At 32.8% G+C, this 20,319-nt stretch overlaps 1 protein-coding gene across 5 annotated transcripts in view; it reads left to right on the top strand.

Moving 5' to 3' along the window:
• The window catches only part of LOC140441359 (TBC1 domain family member 1-like), a 515,776-nt gene that overhangs the window by 450,107 nt on the left and 45,350 nt on the right, over nucleotides 1-20,319 (top strand). For all 5 annotated transcript variants that reach the window (XM_072532029.1, XM_072532030.1, XM_072532033.1 and 2 more), the window contains 3 exons: nucleotides 7,854-8,297; nucleotides 17,207-17,324; nucleotides 17,381-17,528. In XM_072532029.1, coding sequence (XP_072388130.1) covers nucleotides 7,854-8,297; nucleotides 17,207-17,324; nucleotides 17,381-17,528 — 710 coding nt within the window. The remainder of the gene's footprint in view (nucleotides 1-7,853; nucleotides 8,298-17,206; nucleotides 17,325-17,380; nucleotides 17,529-20,319) is intronic.

Genomic DNA, 20,319 nt, shown 5'->3' with positions numbered 1-20,319 from the left:
ACACCTTGTAACCGATCCAATACGTCTTCTATTACAGGTAATGGAAACCTATCTTTTATTATATTCCGGTTAAGTTTTCGGTAATCACCACAAACTATGATCTGCCCGTCTTTCTTTTTGACGAGTACAATTATTGTACTTGCAAAAGCGGATGTACTAGGCCGAATTATGTTTTTCTCTATCCATTCCTCAATTTGCTTACCTACTTCTTGCTTTTCTGGTATTGATAGCCTTCTTGGGTTTTGGTGTATCGGTTCTTCGCTACTTGGAATTATTTTCATTTTTATATCTGTAGTCTTGGTCTGTCGCGGTTCATAATTTTCCACTAAGTCTTTTATCGCCATCTTAATATCTGGGTCTTTTATATGTTCCAGTTGTAGATTATCATCGTGTATCGCCTCAACGTCAACTGCAATCCTCATTATCATATTATCTACTTCTTTTTTGCATACAATAATTCTATCTTTGGTTAAAGTAACCTCTGCTTGTTTTAGTATATTGTTTCCAAGAATAACTTCGATGTCTAGTGCTCCTTTTGGGATTACATGAAATAAAATATGGAAATCTTCGTCTTGAATTTCCACTATTATGTTAAAAGAACCTAAAGTTTTAACCTTAATACCTCCTAATCCATTTAACTCTACTATATTCTTCATAAGAATGACATCATCCAGAATCTGGTCCAGATGGACATCTTCGATATGGACTTCGGGAATCTCTTCTTGATGAGGATGAGGAATAACTATAATTTCCAGAAATTAATTGAAGGTTTGTGTTGGTACAGTTCATTTGAATTTTGGTTTCTAAAAAGTGGTTCACAAGCAAAATCTAAATGGAACTACAATTAAGACTGGTCAAGTGTTATGTCTTCCCGGTCTTGTTCTATGGAGCAGAGGCATGGACCACAACGGAAGCCACCCTGAAGAAACTAGAATCCCTTGAGCTGTGGATATATCGCCGTATTCTTCGGATATCCTGGACAGACCACATCACTAACGTGGAAGTAATGCAGAGAATAGGCAAAAGCAAAGAAATAATCTTCACCGTAAAGAAACGGAAGCTTGAGTACTTCGGACATCTCATGAGGCATACTAAGTACCGGCTGCTACAGTTAATAGTCCAAGGAAGAATCGACAGTAGGAGGGGACCGGGAAGAAGACGACACTCATGGATGCATAACCTGCGACAATGGTTCGGACTAACATCGACCGAACTGTTCAGAGGTGCCGTAAACAAAGTCAAAATAGCCTTGTTAATAGCCAACGTCCGAAACGGATAGGGCAAAGGAAGAAGAAGAAGAAGTTGTAGCTGGAAGGAAAGGACACGGTCAAAATTTTCTAATTCGGAATAATAAGGACTACTAAGGCCGTCTTTAATTGCAGCTGTTGCATTTTAATAGGAAAACCTTAGGGTATTAATTTCTTTTTGAATTGGTTCTAAATTGACATAATGAATATATGAATGAGTACTGGATTTAATTTTTGCAGTACCTAATTTATAAGGGAGTATTCCGGGATTGTCTTTAAGATTTGTAAAGGTGATTTCTTTAGTCTCGGCTTGTTGAAGGCCCAGGACCATCATCGTTGTCATTAGGAACCTGCAAGAGTTTTTTCCGGTTAGTTTTTTGTCGTCTTAAGTTTTGTTTGTGTAAAAGTCTTTTTTGAGTAGCAACTTTAATTTTTGCATCTTTAACAACTTTATCTTTTATAAATTTAGGGTTAAGTTTATTTCGTACAAGTGTAGTGTTTTTCTTGTAAACATCACTGTCTTCTTCGTATGTGAGTGGTTCGTGTCGATCCTTATTGTTATAGTCAATACTTTTTTCTTTTTGTTCGATCAATTTTTTATTAAGTTCTTTATAGATCTCCTTGGTCATATCTTTATGTTTTTGCATATAATTATTTAAGTTTAAGTTTTTGGTCTATATTCATATCAAATATTTTTTTAGTGTTAATGTGTCCATTTATAATATCTATAGGTTTTTGTTGAGTTACTAAATGTATTGAGTTATTATATCCTAAAATAGCATAAGGCATTTGATTTAAGATATCAATTTTTCCATCTAATTTGCTTCTAATTATTCGTAGGTGTTCTATTAGAGTGGAATGAATCTCTTTATATATCCTTTAGATCGGGTACTATTCGTGGTAACATAATGAGTTTTTACTTTATGTATGTCGAAGAATTCTTGTACAACAGAGTTTTTTAATTCTTTGCCTCGGTCCATAGTTACGAGATGAGGAATTCCATGATGTGTCATCAAGGTTAGAAAAGCTCTTACAATTTCAGTACTTGTCAAAGCTGAAAGTGGGTATGCTTCATCGTATTTAGAAAATGTGTCTATTATAGTAAGAAACTTTTGGCATTGACTTTGAAAACTGTCTGCAAATATTATTTCAAACGGTTTTGTAGCTGTGGGTGTAATCAATAATTTTTGATTTGGCGGATTACAATCATATTTATTTACTTGGCAAATATTACAATTATTTATAAAATCTGTTACATCTTGTTTTATTCCTGGTCAATAGTAGGTACGTTTGATTCTAGTTTCTGTTTCTAGAATACCTCGGTGAATTGGTTTTTCCTTCATGAAATAACCTTATTTTTTCATTCTGTTCATCTTTGTCTACTAAATCTTTAAGATGCTGTTACATTTTATTAACTTGTAGGCAGAATTTTTAAATGTCTTTTTTAACGTTTCTAATATTTCTGGTATAAAGGTGTCTTGCTTGGTCTAATAATTCCTTGTTCTAACATTTTGTTTATTTGACTATTTACTTCTGGTTTATGAACAAAAGGGTATCTATACGATTTACTATCAATAGGTAGTTCATCCTTAGTTTTTATAAAATGCTTAACTCTATTTGTAAATTTAAGAGGTTTATCCTCGCTATGAAAAAGATTAGAATATTTTGTTCTTTTTCAGAGTTCATATGAGATGTACGAATTAAATTTTCAATATGAAATTTTTCGACTTCGTCAGCAGGCACTATGTCTGCATGGAATAATTCATGACAATTTTCGTTAAAAAGAACAGTATCAATTGGAGCATCTAAGGTGACAAAAATTTCATCTTGGGTTCGGTTATAGATTTCGACTAGAGCAAAACCGTCTATTGCGTTCGAGAGACATGCAGGGATTTCACATTTTTGAATAGTTTGGTCAGGGATAAATGTAGATCCTGATTTTTGAGAAACTGAAATTTTAGCTACACTACAAGATAAGGGGTCCAATTTTTGTTTTAAGATTATTTCTAGGTCAGATTTATAGTATGTTATAGGTATACTAGAATATGGAGTAGTTAATTGGGAATTTACGAAATCTAACTTAGCATTAAGATATTTTATGTTATCTAGTCCTAAAAGACTATCGAAACTTCTATGAAAATCAAAAAGATGAAACTTAATCTTACCTTTCTGATTAAATTCTGAAAAAATGGGGATTTCTGCACAAAAGTCCTTCTTTGTACTTTGAAATACTGCGGAAACAACAAAGGGTTCATAAAAGATATAATTTTTGTAGAAAAGGTTAGCTTTTTCGGGATTTAAAAAAGATTTAGAGGAACCTGTATCTACCAGTAACTTTAATGGAGGATCATGAATCTGAATATATGGAAGTTTTCTTTTATTAGTAGAAAAATTTAATTCTATTAAGTCGGTTGGTTTTAAAAAATGCTGTCTTGAAAATTTTAATGATGCTCTTCGTTAACATTAATATAAGCTTGTTGATGAGAAGTCTGAGGAGTATTTTGTTGATCACTGTAATTAATTGATTCGTATTCGGTATTATATAGTTATTTGTAGATGTGTTTGGAGCAAAATTGGGATTTGGTCGCCGAGCGTTCTGAGCTGGCTTGTTAGAGTTTTGAAAGCTATTTTTGAGCTGGGGAGTACTATTCCTAGTGGATATATACTCGTGTTAGTCGATCTGTTAGGAACAAAATTTGGATTTGGTCGCCAAACATTTTGAGTTGGCCTATAAGAATTTTGGATATTGCACTGATAGTTTTGGGGAGTGTTTCTTTGATACTCATGTGATTGTGAAGGTTGAAAATGGCTATCATTACGAGAATTTATTTGGGAATTTAAATGAAAGTTATAGTTTGGTTTTCTAGAACATTTGTTACTATTATTATTATTAAAATTTTGACTTTTTTGATAATATTTAATATTATCTTTTTCTTTAATGAATTGTATAGCTTGCTCGACAGATTGTGGTCTCATTGCCCGAATTATGGGTCCTAAAGGTTCTCTTAAACCTGCTAAAAATGTTTTCAATGCTTGTTTGTTAAAGAAATCTCGTTTGTATGTACGTTCCTGACCAAGATGGTGTAAATCTATATAGTTACAAATAGAATTTAATAAATCTAGCACCTTTTCATGAAATTGATAAGGTGATTCATTTGGCTTTTGTTTAAGACTAACTAGATCCTGATTTACACAATTTTCGTCTCTTTGATCAGCAAAATTTAAAATTAATGTATTTTTTATTCCATCCCAATCAGTATTGCTGCTAATCGCAATTATTTCTTCAGCTCTTCCTTCTAATTTATTTAATATACCGTTCAATAATAAACAATTTTAAAAGCTATTAGGAGTAGTTGTATCAAAATAATGTTGTAAGATTGATTCAGTAGCATTAATAAATCTATAAAGTTTATTGATATTGCCATCAAAACGAGGAATAATGACTAAATTTGCGATATCTAACTTAGGTACAATAATAGTAGCATTTGAAGTACTTGGTGAAGTCATTTTATTTTTATTTAATACTTTCCTTTCTTATATTCTTATCAATCAAAAATAATAAGTAAATAATACGTACTCTTGACAATTATTTTCACGAAAGGATTTAATAGGCAAAGAGGAGTCTGAATATGAATAAAAATTATTAGCTTACCACATTTATGTACTTCTGCTTGATGTTCCTGGAAATTCTGGATGTCCTGATGGAGCCCAAAATGACTGACAATTCGAAATGACATTTAATGAAAAACGGAAACCGGTTCTTTTTTTCGTCAAAGAGTTAAAACTCACGAATATCCGCAATGGAATTCTACGAAAAATCCACTAAGACTGCGCCACTAATAGTTTCTGTCTTTCAGGGACGATTTTTAAAAAAATAATTATTTAATTTACAAATGCGAGAGAACTTTATTACGTTCTTAAAAAGTTACAATATTAAAATCGGACTTCACTGTACAAACGTTCAAATCAGACTGAATAATAATGAATTAAAATGAAATACATTACACATTGGAAAATAAAACAATAATTCACAAGTTGCACTTTTATATTCAGGTCGATCATAGTTCAGGTGCTGACGCATCGGATTTAGGGTATTGGCTTATGGGGTCAATGACTATAACTCACGTCAATGACATTTACCTGACCAGAAGTCGAAGGTCTATCTTCTTTAGCATTGCATTGAGAGGAAACATTGGAAACAGTGTCCACATTGGTTGAATTTGAAGCATTTCGTTCCCTTGGCTTTATCAGGACAATCTCTCGATCTGTTTCCTCGATTTCCACAATTATAATATTGTTCTTCTTTCTTAATTCTGTTTTCCGACATTCTTCTGTCATCTCCTCTAGCTTCATTGTTTCTATAATTTCGTCGTATTTTATTGTTTCTGCCATCTCGTTGTACTTCATTGTTTATCCACTTCTTTCTAGCGTTTCTGTTGTAGAGGATTTGTGTGCCGTCTGTTTTTTAATGAGTTCATACAATTTAATTTGTTCCTTGAAGTCTCTGAAGTTGTTTGCGCCATAAAGTATAACTTTGTTAACAGGGTCGTCTTGAATGCCTTCTATTGTATATTGTATTATGATCTCGTCTTCTATGTTACGTCTGCTATCAACTTCCCTCATCGTCCGTACATACTCCTATATACTTTTATCATGTTTCTTCTTTCTACGCATCAGCATTTTATGTATTTCAGCACTACTTATTTTATTTTCGAATTCCGAAATAAGTCTTTCCTTCAATAGTTTCCAGCTATTAATTCCTTTTTCTGACTGAATACACAGTTTCGCAATTCCTTTTAGGGATCGTTTGGCAAATATTAGCATTTGCAAATCAGTCCATCCCATTAACTCAGAAATTTCTTCGAAGTCAGTAATCCATTTTCTCACCAGATAATCGTCTTTTCCGTCGAAGGGTCTTATGCTGTCTTCTACGTCTTTAAAAGTCAAAGCAAAATAATCATTTACTTTACCGGCCGTCATTCTACCTGATTTTGTTTTTTTCTTTGTCTTTAAAGCCATCGTTTGCCTACTTTCAGTTTCGTCCTCGTATTCATTATCTTCTTCACCGTCGAAACCGTCTTTATTCTCGTAAACGTCTTTATCTTATTTGTCATTCTTGTCATCTACATTTAATTCATTCAAAAACGAACAAATACGTTCAATTACGTCGTCATTTGCACCCGAACAATCCAGATCCAATACGTTACAGACTGTAACTAAGTCTGGCATATCTAGTTTCTGTTTTATGTCGTTTATCTTATCAGCATATTCGCTGGCATTTTTATCCCACGCAAAGCCTGAAAAATTCCGCAAGTTCCTTCTTGTTTGTCGCGGCACCCCTTCATCAGCATAATATGCTATAATATGCAACGCCTTAACAGCTTTATATGCCGAATTTTTAATATTATGACTAATTTTTTGAAAATCGGTAAGAGTTGTTTGTTAAGACTGCATTTTAAAAATTGATATCAAAGTTATTAAAAAAAAAATAATAAAAAGTTAAAACTTATTATTTTTTGACTGTAGTCTAAATTATTATTACCGTGAACGAGGTTGTGGTCGCTTTTAATTCGCAAATCTTATCTCTTTGTATTACAACAATATAATAAGTACAATAATATCTCAAATTATAGCAAAATATCCTACTAAAAGATTTTGATTTTAACATTCAAATTAAAATATTATTATAGAGTCAAATATCAACTATCATTATCAAAATATAAGTTCTCACATCAACAAGTAACGAGTAAAGTTAAATCAACAAATAATTGCAAATACTTTTGTTTGTTTAAAAGTTCTTTCCTAATGTTCATAGTTCATCAAAAAAAAATAATCTTCGCACGATCTATTAAAGGAACAAAGTCACCTGATCATTTGTCATCATCCAGTGGGTCTAAACATCCATGAACCATAAATTAATCTTATCGTCGTCTGCAAACAGCCACTTGTCGTCTACTTCGTCGTCAGCTCGTCTCATCACTTTACAGCCAGCCTCTTATTTATACTTGGCATATTATGTTACAAAAGTCACGTCCTTGATTCGATTTTGTTTGGCAACAAACTGCACTGTCTTTTATTGTCCGTATCTTGCTTCCATAATTCGCGGCACAAATAAACGTTACTGTCTCTTTCAAAATAATCTCGATTAAGCCCCCAAAATGTAGGTCTATTAAGTTCTATTCTAGTTTTATTATTTGAAGAGGAACTAACGTTAGAATAAAAGTCCGCGATCCATGCGAGAAGTCTTTATTACATAAATTAAACTGTAATGATGTTATTTACAGGTACACAAAATTACGGATAATTGTCTGCGAATTAAATCTCTCCCCTTCGCTCCTGAATGCGTCTGGTCACTCTGGCGCGTTAAGCATATGGTTTAAGTGGTATCTTGCACTGGCGTAATTAACGAATAAAACTATGCTAAATACTTATACTAAGAAATATTCCCTACACACACACACACATATATATATATATATATATATATATATATATATATATATATATATATATATATATATATATATAGATATCTGTAAATATGATATGTATAAACAAAAATAAAATTTTTTTATTATTCTTTATTCTAATTTGATATATTTTTAGGACTCATCTACCAGCGAAGATTCAGTCTCAAGTACAAACGTCCACCCATTACTTAGATCACAATCAGTCCACTCCAGTTTGCTTAGAATTCAACAGAACCAAATCATAGATACCTTATCCTCGATATCGGAAAAGAATAAGTCAAATGATCATAATACTGATAGTAATGTCCAAAATACAAGTGATTATCTTGACGGTTTAAATAAGGCAAACACAAAAACAGAAAATATTGTGTCTAATCAAGAAATTGATAGAGCTAATAATATTAATTCTGAATTGAGTAATGATATTGGTCCTTCTCGTTCCAAGTCAGTATTAAATCTTGATGATCATAATAGGACGATGGTATTGCAAGTTGATAGGACCGATTTGAGATTAATAAGCCCCGACAGGAAAATTATTCTACTACATAAACATCATAAAGATATTGCTACTTGTGTTCAGGTAAAATAATTTTTAAATTTATCTGATCTTATCTGATTTATCTTTCTCTTTCTCTGTTTATTACCCTTCACAATTTGTTAAATTAAATTTAAATTCTCAATTGTCTTGCATATATCGTCACTGTAAAATCAAACAGACATATGTCCAAAAACCGAATTTGGAGATATTGGTTTAAAAAAATTTAATATTTGCTTAGTGGAAAACATAATGTAGATTGCGCAATGCGACAGTCACTTTTTAAATATTAAGGTGAAAGAATACCCGCCGTGTATATTAAACTGAATTAGCTCACAATAGTATCTTTTCTTATCATTCTAGAACTGAATTATTGGTAGGTAATCCGGTTTGCATGAAATATTAATTAATATTCAAGCGGTTACATTTAAAACAAATCCACATATAAGCCAAAACCCCTGGTTTCTGTTAAATTCGCCCTGTTAAGCATTAATGGTGGTGCGTGGTGAATTGTGTATGAACTGCTACTGCTAAAATAACGCAACAGTGTTCAAATTCTATGACGTGCGGAAAATTCATTCACTTCAGTATGCGATAAGTTGATTATAAAATGAACATAATAAATATTAGTTGATTATAAAATTATAAAATAAAGCAAAACGATGAAATATGATTTTTGTGCATTTTATAAATTTTTAAAAGTTGCGTTATTTTAGTTTAAATGTACTTCATACAAAACTCACAGCGCACCACCACTCATCCTTAACAGGGTGAATTTTCTTTCAGAAAATTTGAATGTCAAATGTCTAAAACGGAATTTGGTGTAAATAATTCAGTTTAAATGATTTTTCAACAAAAACATTATTTAAAGGGATGCTTTAAAAGATGTGCCAATTTATTCTATACTAATGCAGTAGCGTAGACGGCGATTTGATTTTGAGTTATCCTGATACACCATAACGTTCTAAGCATCGATACAAATAAATCACAGGATTGTATGGGATAAATTGTTTATTTTTGATGGGATAAAGCTTTGAAATAGATTTTACTACTTCTACAAAAATTTTGTTCGTAAACATTCCGAAAATATTTGAAAGCGATAGTAAGTGTATGAATAAAGAGACTGAGAATAATGTTCAAACTTCAAGTGAATCAACTGCTGCCACGAAAAGTAGGTCCATTCAGTAAAAGAGTTTTAGCAAAGAAGATAAGAAAATGTGGAGAGGAATATAAGTCCAATACTTAAAGGACAGTGATCAAAAGGAGCATCTTGTCACAATTAAATACTCAAGAGCAATGACAAAATTTAGAACTATTGGAAAAAGAGCTGTTTGCAATGTTTTGGGGAATAGGAGACTTTTAACGACAGAGCGAATTTATAAAATATAGCACAAGCGATTGTTCCAAAGTACCAAAGACTTAAATTGAATGGTAAAAGAGAAAAAAGTGTCAATCAAGGAAGCGTTAATGAAAGAAGAGGAAAAATTGGCGCCTGCAAATTTTTTTTAATATGGGACTTCTTTGACTGAACAATTCGTACAACTTTCAAAATATCAGACACAAACACAGGTGTGCTGAGTGTAAATATGAGAGGCAAGCATGGGAACTATCGAAAGTTTAATGAAGAACTCGTGAATAGAGTGTTTGTCGAAAAATTCCAAGGATTTATTATTGTTGGTCCGAATGCTGGTAGCAAATCTATCGCTTAACTTCACAGGAATTATTTGAAAGAAAAGAAGAAGGCACACCTCTGAAAAGTCAGCTACTGCCAATACAGAGCTATTTTTTAATCATATAGCTTTATTCCTAAACAGAACCAATAAGATTTTTTATAATTAATAATAATATAAAATATAATTGTGTGAATTATAAAAAGCATATATATAAAAAAGACTTGTCTAGGCAAGAAAAGGATATGAAATCTGTCAAAACTATGTCGATAATATAGAGTCGAACTCTTGGTTGACATCAGGAAAGGTGTTCTCTAAAACAAAAGGTTTATTACTTGTCATTTAGGATCAGGCTATACCAACCAAAAATTACCCGAAATAAATCGTCCGTAATAATGAGACGTCTTCCTGCGCCCGAAGGTGCTTTTAAGGCGGTTAAAATTCTCCCATTAAAATCCTAACGTGAACTTACTTTAGACTTCAACAACGTTTCGTCCATATAGGGTAATCCATACAGTTATTGGACACTTAAGAAAATTTCAACTTTAAAAATTCGTAATTCACATTGTTCTCTGCAGATTGAATTGAAATTTATACAAAAGGTAGTCTAAACACTTTATTACAATATGGATAAAAGGATTTAAAGAAGGTGTTAAATATTTTTTGTCAATATATATTTATTAAAAATAGTTACAAAAATTATAGTTATTGGACAGTTTATTTAGTTACAGGACACTCAAAATTAGTTATTGGACGACTGCTTTAACACAATAAAAAACTAGAAACAAATGAAAATTACAGGAAAAACCTAAGATTTCTGTGCGGTATGGGGTACCTATATACAGTTGACACAATTAAATTTTATAAATGCTTTTGTGCTTCTTTGTATTGAGTGAAAAGTTCGTCAATGTCTTCATCCTCACTGTCTTGGTTACTGTTATTAGCATCAGAATCACTTTCCTGGAGATTGAAGCAGTTGTGACATATAAATAGATCACCATCGTTAGGTATATGCTGTCTATGATTAACAGGAATACAAGATTCGTGATAATAAAGATTACAGTCATCGCATTTTAATTTGTTCAATTGAATATCATTTGAACAAATAAAACATTTGAATTTTTTTGAAATCTTTTTCTTGCTACACTGGTTTATGGTTAATTTTTCTTCTCTTTTCCGTTTCCTTTCTTGTTTTTGTTTTTCCTGCTCTTCTTTTATCACCTCCTTTTTCCGTAACATTTCTTGATATCGTGCAGATGTAATAGCAAAAGGAAGTCGTTCCGTGTTACGTTTATTTTTTCTTTCCGGTACAGTAGGAGAAGTTAAAAAGTTAGCCAACAATTCGTGTTTAACAATAATTTTACTTGTAGAGGGTAAGTCATAAACATTAGTTTTATATTGTTGAAAATGAATATCATTGGTACTGCTACTCTCAGAAATATTTACATTTTCAATACCACTCTGTTCTGATGTTTTTATTTCAGTATTTTTAACGGGAGATGTGATAACCACATTTTGAATAATATTAATGTTTGTGTCTCTATTTTTTAGAACCATTGGGTTATCCGAATGTTTTGGATCATGTTCAAAAAAATTCCAAATTTTGAACAACAAATTCAAATTATTATCGCTAGGTAGATTATTCTTTGGATTTTCTTTTAAATTCTCTAAGCTATGAACTTTTTCAGGACCTAAGATATTTACAAAAGTATTATAGTCCATCTTGGATTTCTTTTGATGATCTGAAATGATTAAATTTTTTACTACTTCTTTGCCTAAACATTTTGTGTAGTCAATAGCATCTGCATTAAATGGAAACAATCCGCAAGCCTTGAAACCATTTACTACTGTTTCAGTTTTACAGCTTTTTTTTATAGCTTGCTCCAATATAGAAGCAAATACAAGCTTATTCACTACCCCTCCTGGATGCTGTTCTTCCCATTCTCTCACTGATTGCCGCCAAGCTTCTTTTAATGGACGGAAAATAGAAACGTCACAGGGTTGTAAAATCCTTGTGGCGTTAGGATAAAGTGCAATCACTTCAATCTGCAGTTCATTACACAATAGACTTAATTGGTAACTTAAGTGACTCTTGTGCCTATCTACAAAAAGAATAACTGGAAGCTTAATATTATTTTTAATTAAGTGTGGGTAAAAAACATTCGCAATATACTGATAGAATGTCTCTGCCGTCATCCAACCATTATCGCTTCTGCCCACACCCCATTTAGGATTAATACCTTTAGCAACCTTTTCGGGAATACGTTGATAAGGATAAATAACCATAGGCACGCAAATTTTACAGTCTGCTGAAAACGTAAACATCACAGTGACGTTTTCTTTTGAAGAGCTTTTTTCAACGTTATAAACATTTTTGAAACCTTTCATAGCAAATACTTTTCCAGTAAATGGACATATTTGACATCCTGACTCATCTCCATTAAAAATTCTTGATGGATCAGTTAGAACTTCTTCTAAATGTTTTTCTTTAACATAGGTTTCAATATCTTTAAACCAGTTTTTGATGTCTCGTTCAGATACACAAGCGCTAGCTGCCGTCACACCTTCACTTGTCCTTCTAGAAACCCCTGGATGTCGCTTCAAAAATCCCTAAAAAAAATCAAACGATGAATACAGATTAAAATACATTTTTTTGGTGACTTACTTTTAACCATCCATCTCCAGGTCGATTATCTTTAAAGTTATTGGGGCGCGGATTTTCGATTAAAAATTTTTGCACGCTGCTTTTTAAATCGTTAGCCTTTTTGGGGAAACCTTTTGAAGCAGTTTCTTGTATCCATCTGGAATATTGAATGTAAAATAAAATAATGCTATGAGTTAAGATAAATTAAATGAATTTACCTAACCAGAGTATTCTCCTCCTCGCAAGTTAAAATAGGAGACGGTCCAAGTGTATCTTTATGTTCCGGATGTTTTAATTTAAATTCTATAGTGGACTTCGGAATTCCATATTTTTTTTCAGCTGTTCTATATGATTCAGTGCCATTTTGGACATCCTTAACAGCTTCTATAAGTTTCATCTTATCATATTTTCTAAGTTTAGGCATTTTACTACAATCCTAAAAAATCCATTTTTAGTGATTGGACGGTCAAATTTAGTTATTGGACAGCTATCCAATAACTGTCAAATCGATTACTAAATTAATTTTACTGCTATCTCCAGTTAATTATACGTAAATCCGTTGAAAATTGTAGAAATATGTGGTAATTGTAGTTCTCTAGTGATTGGACAGGTGTCCCATAATAGAATTAAGCAAGTTTTCTAGTTTAGTTATTGGACAGATGTAATTAAATCCGAATTAAAATCCCTATTACTGTACCAGATCTACCTTAGGGACTATAAGTGCCTTTACTACACCCTTTTAAATAAAAATACAATCTTACCTTAAAAATACCACGTAGTTTTAAAAAAAAAGTCAGAGCAGATGCTTAACACAATGCTTAAATGTCACTTCACTCACATAACCTAAAAATATTTACCGCCAAAATCACAGAACCCGTTAAAGGCAGAACATAGACATAAGAATGAACGTAATATAGAAACGAGTAGTGCCACCTAGTGAAATATACTCTTGTTGGCACTTGCAGAAATCTTATTCTCGTAAGTTAACACTGTAATGTCCAATAACTGTCTCGTGTCCAATAACTGGCGTTTTACCCTATTAATTTTTTTAAAGCGTAATCATTTTTAATTTTGTCTAAAATAACAATTTCTTTTGTAAATATTCTCTTTGCTATATGACTAATTCGTCTTTCTTGATTAACAAACTTTTCCGGCTTCTCTTTACACACCTAAAATCTATTTTACGTAATGTTCTTTGTAATACCTGCATGGATATTATTTTATTTATGATCTGCGTCTGCATTAATTTCTCGTTGAACAGCCTTTCACGTGGGCATACCTTCTTTAAATCTCCACACAATGCCGCGACGTCCTCTATAAACATATCTTGATTTTGTAATGTTCAGTTGTTTTGTTCTCACAGATAACCAACTCCTTTAATCCTATTTATCAACAGATGTACTGTACGTTGATTTTGATGCCATGTTGTTCGACTCTGTGCTCATGAAATATTTTCGGCCACCTGATTTTATTGTTTATTTATACTATTTGCCACCAAGTTTTCACAATATTGCCGTATTGCAATATTAATATTAGTTTCGAAAAAGATAACGGTGTCCGCCTGTCTTTCTCTTGTTTTTTAGGTATACCTCAACGGCACTTATAATCTACGCGCGGTAGCGAGGTACTAAATAATAAATGTCACATCAACGAGTCTACTTTATCCAGTTCAGATTTACATCAGATGTAACCGGCAAAATTCCTTCCATTGTAAAAATGGACTGAGACAGGGAGATGGACTGTCGTGTCTCTTATTTAACTTTGCACTAGAAAAAGTAATTCGAGAGTACCATATTAATACGAATGGCACCATCTTTAATAAATCTGTACAAGTGGTCGGATATGCAGATGACATAGACATTATTGCTAGGTCCACAGAATCTCTGATCGAAGCATTTCGATCACTAAGAGCGTCTGCACTTAGAATGGGATTAAAAAAAACGCACAGAAAACCAAGTGTATGTATTGTACTAGATGAGGCAACCACATACCTAGACTATTAATTGATGATCTGGAACTGGAAGGTGTGGACACCTTCGTCTACCTGGGCTCGCTGCTGACCAAAGACAACAATGTCAGCGAAGAAATTAAAAGAAGAATAGTGCTTGCGAATAAGTGCTATTATGGCTTGAGGAAACATATGGCCCCAAAACTACCCAGAAAAATTAAAGTTACCATATATAAAACACTAATAAGGCCAGTGTTAACATACGGGTCTGAAACGTGGTCACTTATACAGAAGGACCAAGAATTGCTTAAAAGTTTCGAGAGAAAAATTCTAAGGAAAATATATGGAGGAATCCAAGACCGGGTTTGTGGCGTAGGCATTACAACTTTGAGTTATATAGAAGTTTTGGTGAACCTGACGTTGTAAAATGTATTAAATTAGCACGCCTTTGATGGATAAGACATGTAATTAGGCGAGATGAAGATGCAACGAGCAGAAAAATTTTCGACCGAAGAGGACCAGTGGGAAGACGAGCCAGAGGAAGACCAAAACTTAGGTATCAAGATAACATAGAGGATGATCTAAAATCCATCGGAGATAAATCATGGAGAAGAGTTCCAAAGACAGGGGTGAATGGAAGATTTTTCTGAAGAAGGCTTTGGCTCATAACGAGCTGTAATGCCACTGATGATGATGATGGTAACCGGAAAAAATGATAATTGAGAAGTAGTGCTAATAAATAAATATATAGCCATCAAGTGCTTACGAACTACAAAATGTCTGCCCTGACAATCCTATTGAATGTCAACTATATTTTCTTATTTCGTAGAATACTTTTTTTTCCATAATTGTCTTCAGCTAATTACAAAAGATTATTTTGGATCTATATAGACAAGGCGAAAAGCTTGTATTCGTTCGGGAAAATATTCCCATGAGATTTTTTTACATAATCACTTTCAATAAATACATTTTTTTAAAACAATAGCTATTTCTTTAACAAATTGTAACAATTAATTTTTTCGACCTGGACAATTTCCTTTTAATTTTTTGAATTATTTTGAACAAAATAGGTTTGTTGTAATTTTTCTATAAACTCGATCGTTTTCGAGTTATAACTAATTTAAAACTGAGAAAAATTACGTAAAATTACGATTTTCACGGCTCAAAAATACAAGTAAAAAACATTATTTTTAAATTCACCAAGAACCTAAATTCGGGCTCAAACCTTGTTCTATCATTTCCCGATAAGTATTTTGAGCCTATTTCATTTAAAAACATTGTTTTTTAATCGTTAATTAAGCAGTTATGACAGGACGAGCGTACAGGACGAGCGTTTGAGCTACCGCTTGTATAAAAGAGAGAAACAAGATCTAGGGCACACATTTTTGCTGGTTTAAATTCTCATTGTACAAATGAGCACGCGCCCTGCCATATGCGCTTCATTAATAATTAAAAACAATAGTTTAATAGTTATTTATGCACCAAGGGTTTCATTAAGATGATTACGCTCGGAGAGCAGCATAATCCAGCCAAAGGGCTCGAGGGATGGATGCTGCTCGATCTACTTAATCCTCCGGTAACACCAGTTGTACATACAAAATATGAAGATATTTTTTGTGAGTGCAGTAAAATAAAAAGTAAAAACGTCTCAATTTTAGTTTTTATAAATATTATCTTGTATGTGCCAGTGGTGTTACCGAATGATTAAATTGCTCTCCGAGCGTAATCATCTTAATAACACCTTTAGTGCATAAATAACTATTAAACCATTGTTTTTAATTGATAATGAAGTGCGTATGGCAGGACGGGCGCTCATTTTTACAATGCGAATTTATACCAGCAAAAATTTAAGCCCTAGATCTTGTTTCTCTCTCTTATACAAGCCGCAGCCCGAGCACTTGTCCTGTCATAACTGTGAGCTTGAGTTTAGATTCTTGGTGAATTCGAAAATAATATTTTTTACTTGTGTTTTTGAGTCTTGAACATCGTAATTGTGCGATTTTCTCAGTTTTAAATTATTAATAACCCGAAAACGATCAAGTATACAAAAAACTATAAGAGACTTATTTTGTTCAGAATAATTCAAAAAAATTTAAAAAGGAATTGTCCGGGCCGAAAAAATTGATTGTTACAATTCGTTAAATTTTTTTTTTAATTTAATAACCTCTTGGGCCTATTTTGGGGGTTCTCATGAAAGTGATTGTGCAAAAAATTTATGGGAATATTTTTGCAAACGAACCCGAGCTTTTCGCCTTGTCTAATATATGTCATTGTTTACGGCCTATATCGTATTGTGCCTTAATGAGATTAATGGTGATGAAATAATCATAAAATTTTAGAAGCTAATGGGTATCTATGTTGATGTTTAAATAAATGCTGTTGCGACAGTAACTTAAATGCAAACCGTTATCAGATTTTAAAGTCATAGTGTCATATTTGCATGTTTCTCTGAATTTAGGCAATTTTCTGTTTATTTGCTACGAATACTTGGTACTCGGTAGCTATAGTGTCAAATAAACGGTAGTAAGCAATAAAAATTATTGAACACTTTGGAAGGCTCTGGTGAAAAATGTCTCTTTTGCAATTATGTCGGTTTAATTTGACAGCTCCGATACGGACTTATTGTGCTGTAATATAACAAATGAAAGAATCAGACTTTATCTTGCTACAGTTGAATATTTTTTGTTTTCAGGGACAAGTTAGATCTGAACATTTTGGGTTTATCTGTAAAGAAGGACAAAATGCATTCACTTATGTTGGCTACATATTTAAATGTGAATCTGCTTCAATAGCCGGTGATGCTATGGCAGGTAAAACTAGTCATGTTCAATACAATTTTGATTTACTTAATTTTTTATGTTTTCAGCTATAACACAAGCATTTTTAAACAATGACGTGCGACCAAAACACACAATAACATCTTGTGACCATTGTCCTATGGTGTGGTATCATAAATTATGTGTTGAAATCGAAAATATGTCCGATAGAAAAACGCAAGCTGCTATTTTTAGAAGGTTAGTTGTATTTAAATCTAGTTAGTTATATTTTTCGATTTCAAAAATGACGTTACATATAGATGCCAAGGTGCAACTAATAAAATATTTAGATTATAAACATCCGATATTTCGCTTTCTCTTTTTCACTCCTATATAAACTCCCTGCTAATTTTTCAGATATTGATAACGATATAGTTATCTGCGATACTTCGATACGAAGTATCTTCGATACTTTGTTTATTGACCTTGATTCACTTTAACCATCTCATACAAGCTGTACACAGTAAGGTTTTCTATTATCTGCTTAGTGTATACGATATACGATATACATATTATATATCCATAACGCTCCTAATATTTTTCAAATATTGGTAGAGTAAAATGGGAAATAGCAGTGCTACATTGACATAAGTTTAAATTCAGAGCCCTTTTATTGTCACTCTGATTTGATTTTAAGATTTAGAAGTTAATTTTGCTAAGAATATTGTTACAATCACTTATTCATAGAGATATCACATCAGATATATCTAACAATAAGTGTGCCGGTTATAAAAATCAAATAAGTAGATCATAAACTAATAGTCCGGTCCAGGAGCTAAAGCTAATGGCGAAAACGCGTCAACTACGATTATTAGATAATCGGATTCGTAGAAGTAACCGAAAGTTGATCAAATATACTATAAACGAGGAAACATTCAAATGGACTCCACAACTACGCCCGTGATGCAGGCGGTCCAGATAATGCCACAAATGAGCAAAGTTCACAAATTCTTTACAGAATACCATCTGCGAGATCAACTAATAAATCGACAAAACTGGAAACAATTCAGAGAATTACTAATCAATAAAATAAAATTTTATATCTCACTAAAAATAAACCTGGAAGTTAAAAATGCCACAGAATAACTTAACCAAGCCATACAAGAAGCTGCATCAGTCTATGACAATCAAGGAAATAAACCACCATACTCATAAACTACCCAATAATATCAAACAAAAAATTGTTGGGAGACGAATATTAAGACGTAGATGGCAGCTGACGAGAGCACCACAAGACAAGACCGATCTGAGCAGGGCTACAGCACAGTTACAAGCGTTATTAAATACCCACAAAAACAGTGGTATTCTTATCTCAGACATCTTTTGCCTACAGAAGCCACTAAGTATTTACTCTGAAAAGTAACCAGGCAAACAGAACGTCTACAATTCTTTAACCCTCCAATCCACACTGAAGATGGCGCATGGGCAAAGATTAATAAAGAGAAAGCCGAAATTTTCGCTAAACATCTTAAAATAGTTTTCCAGATATATTACTCACACTAAATTAAACACCAAAAAGTTCCCATGGTATGACCTAATAACCGTAAAAATCTTAAAGAAATTAGCAAGAAAAGCCCTACTTTATCTTGCACAACTGTATAACGCCGTATTAAGAACAGGGCAAATAATATTTATTCCAAAATCCCGAAAATCCTTCGAGAAAATAAAGTCCTACAGACCTATTAGCCCGTTTCCTATTATGTCTATAATATTAGAACAACTGCTATTATCCTAAATAGAGCTAGTTCCAATTGACAAACAAATAATACCTCATCACCGGTTTGGCTTTAGGCCACAGCACGCTACCACTGAACAAATTTACCGGGTTTACCAACAAATACGCCAATTATTGGAAAACAGAAAATATTGCTCCGGAATCTTCTTAGACATCTTCCAGGTATTATACAAAGACTTTCATAATGGCCTTTTATACAAAATCAAAAAACCTCTTCCTAACAATTACTTCCAAATCCTAAGACTCTACCTGCAAGACCGCCATTACCTTGTAAAACATCACGACGACTATACTAGATTTTACCCAGTTATGATTGGAGTCCCTGGAGGCAGTGTTCTCGGACCAGTGTTGTACTTGATATTTACTGCAAACTTATAGCTAGACCAGAAATCACAACAGCAACTTATGCAGACGACACAGCAGTCATCTCTTCTCATGAAGACCCAGCCTTTGTATCACACAGAGTACAGCCTTTATATCACACAGAGTACAGGCTAACCTAAATCTAATACAAACTTAGCTAAAAATGGGACGTCTACGAGCCAACGAGACAAAATCTGCGCAGGTAACATTTACAAACCGCAAGGGAAACTGCCCTCCGGTATCGTTAAAAGGTCAACCTCTGCCACAGAAAGACGACATAAAATAGTTGGAAAAGCATTTGAATCAAAGGCTTACATAGTATTAACATACTTGACAATACTTGATCACCCACAGACACAGATCACAACAGATCACCCCAATATTCTAGCCCAAAATTTAATGACACAACTAATCGGACGAAGGCTCAAACGAAAGACTTCAGCCGACCTGTTAACTATAAACTAGTCGCAGAATGAAATGGAAATTACTATAAACTCTAAAAAAAACCAAGTACATGCTAATTACAAAAAGACCACAAAATATACATTACCTATTGACAATCAATGGTAAAGTTATAGAACAAGTAGAAAAATATCAGTACTTGGGAACTTTGATCAATGAAACCAATGATCATACTGTAGAAATAAACAGGCGAATAGAGATTGCCAGATCAGCATTTACACGGATAAAGCCACTCCTAATGTGCAGAAATCTAAATTTGAAAATCAGACTACGTACCATTCGCTGCTATATATTTTCAATATTATTATATGGATCTGAGACTTGAACATTAAAAAAATGCAATTTAAAAAGAATCAAGACTTTCGAACTCTGGTTATACTGCAGAATATTAAAAATATCATGGACTGATAGAATTACAAATAAAGAAGT

This window comes from Diabrotica undecimpunctata, chromosome 5 (genome assembly GCF_040954645.1).
Source record: "Diabrotica undecimpunctata isolate CICGRU chromosome 5, icDiaUnde3, whole genome shotgun sequence".
In the NCBI taxonomy this organism is placed as follows: Eukaryota; Metazoa; Arthropoda; class Insecta; order Coleoptera; family Chrysomelidae; genus Diabrotica; species Diabrotica undecimpunctata.
This window is presented reverse-complemented; position numbering and strand designations above follow the sequence as displayed.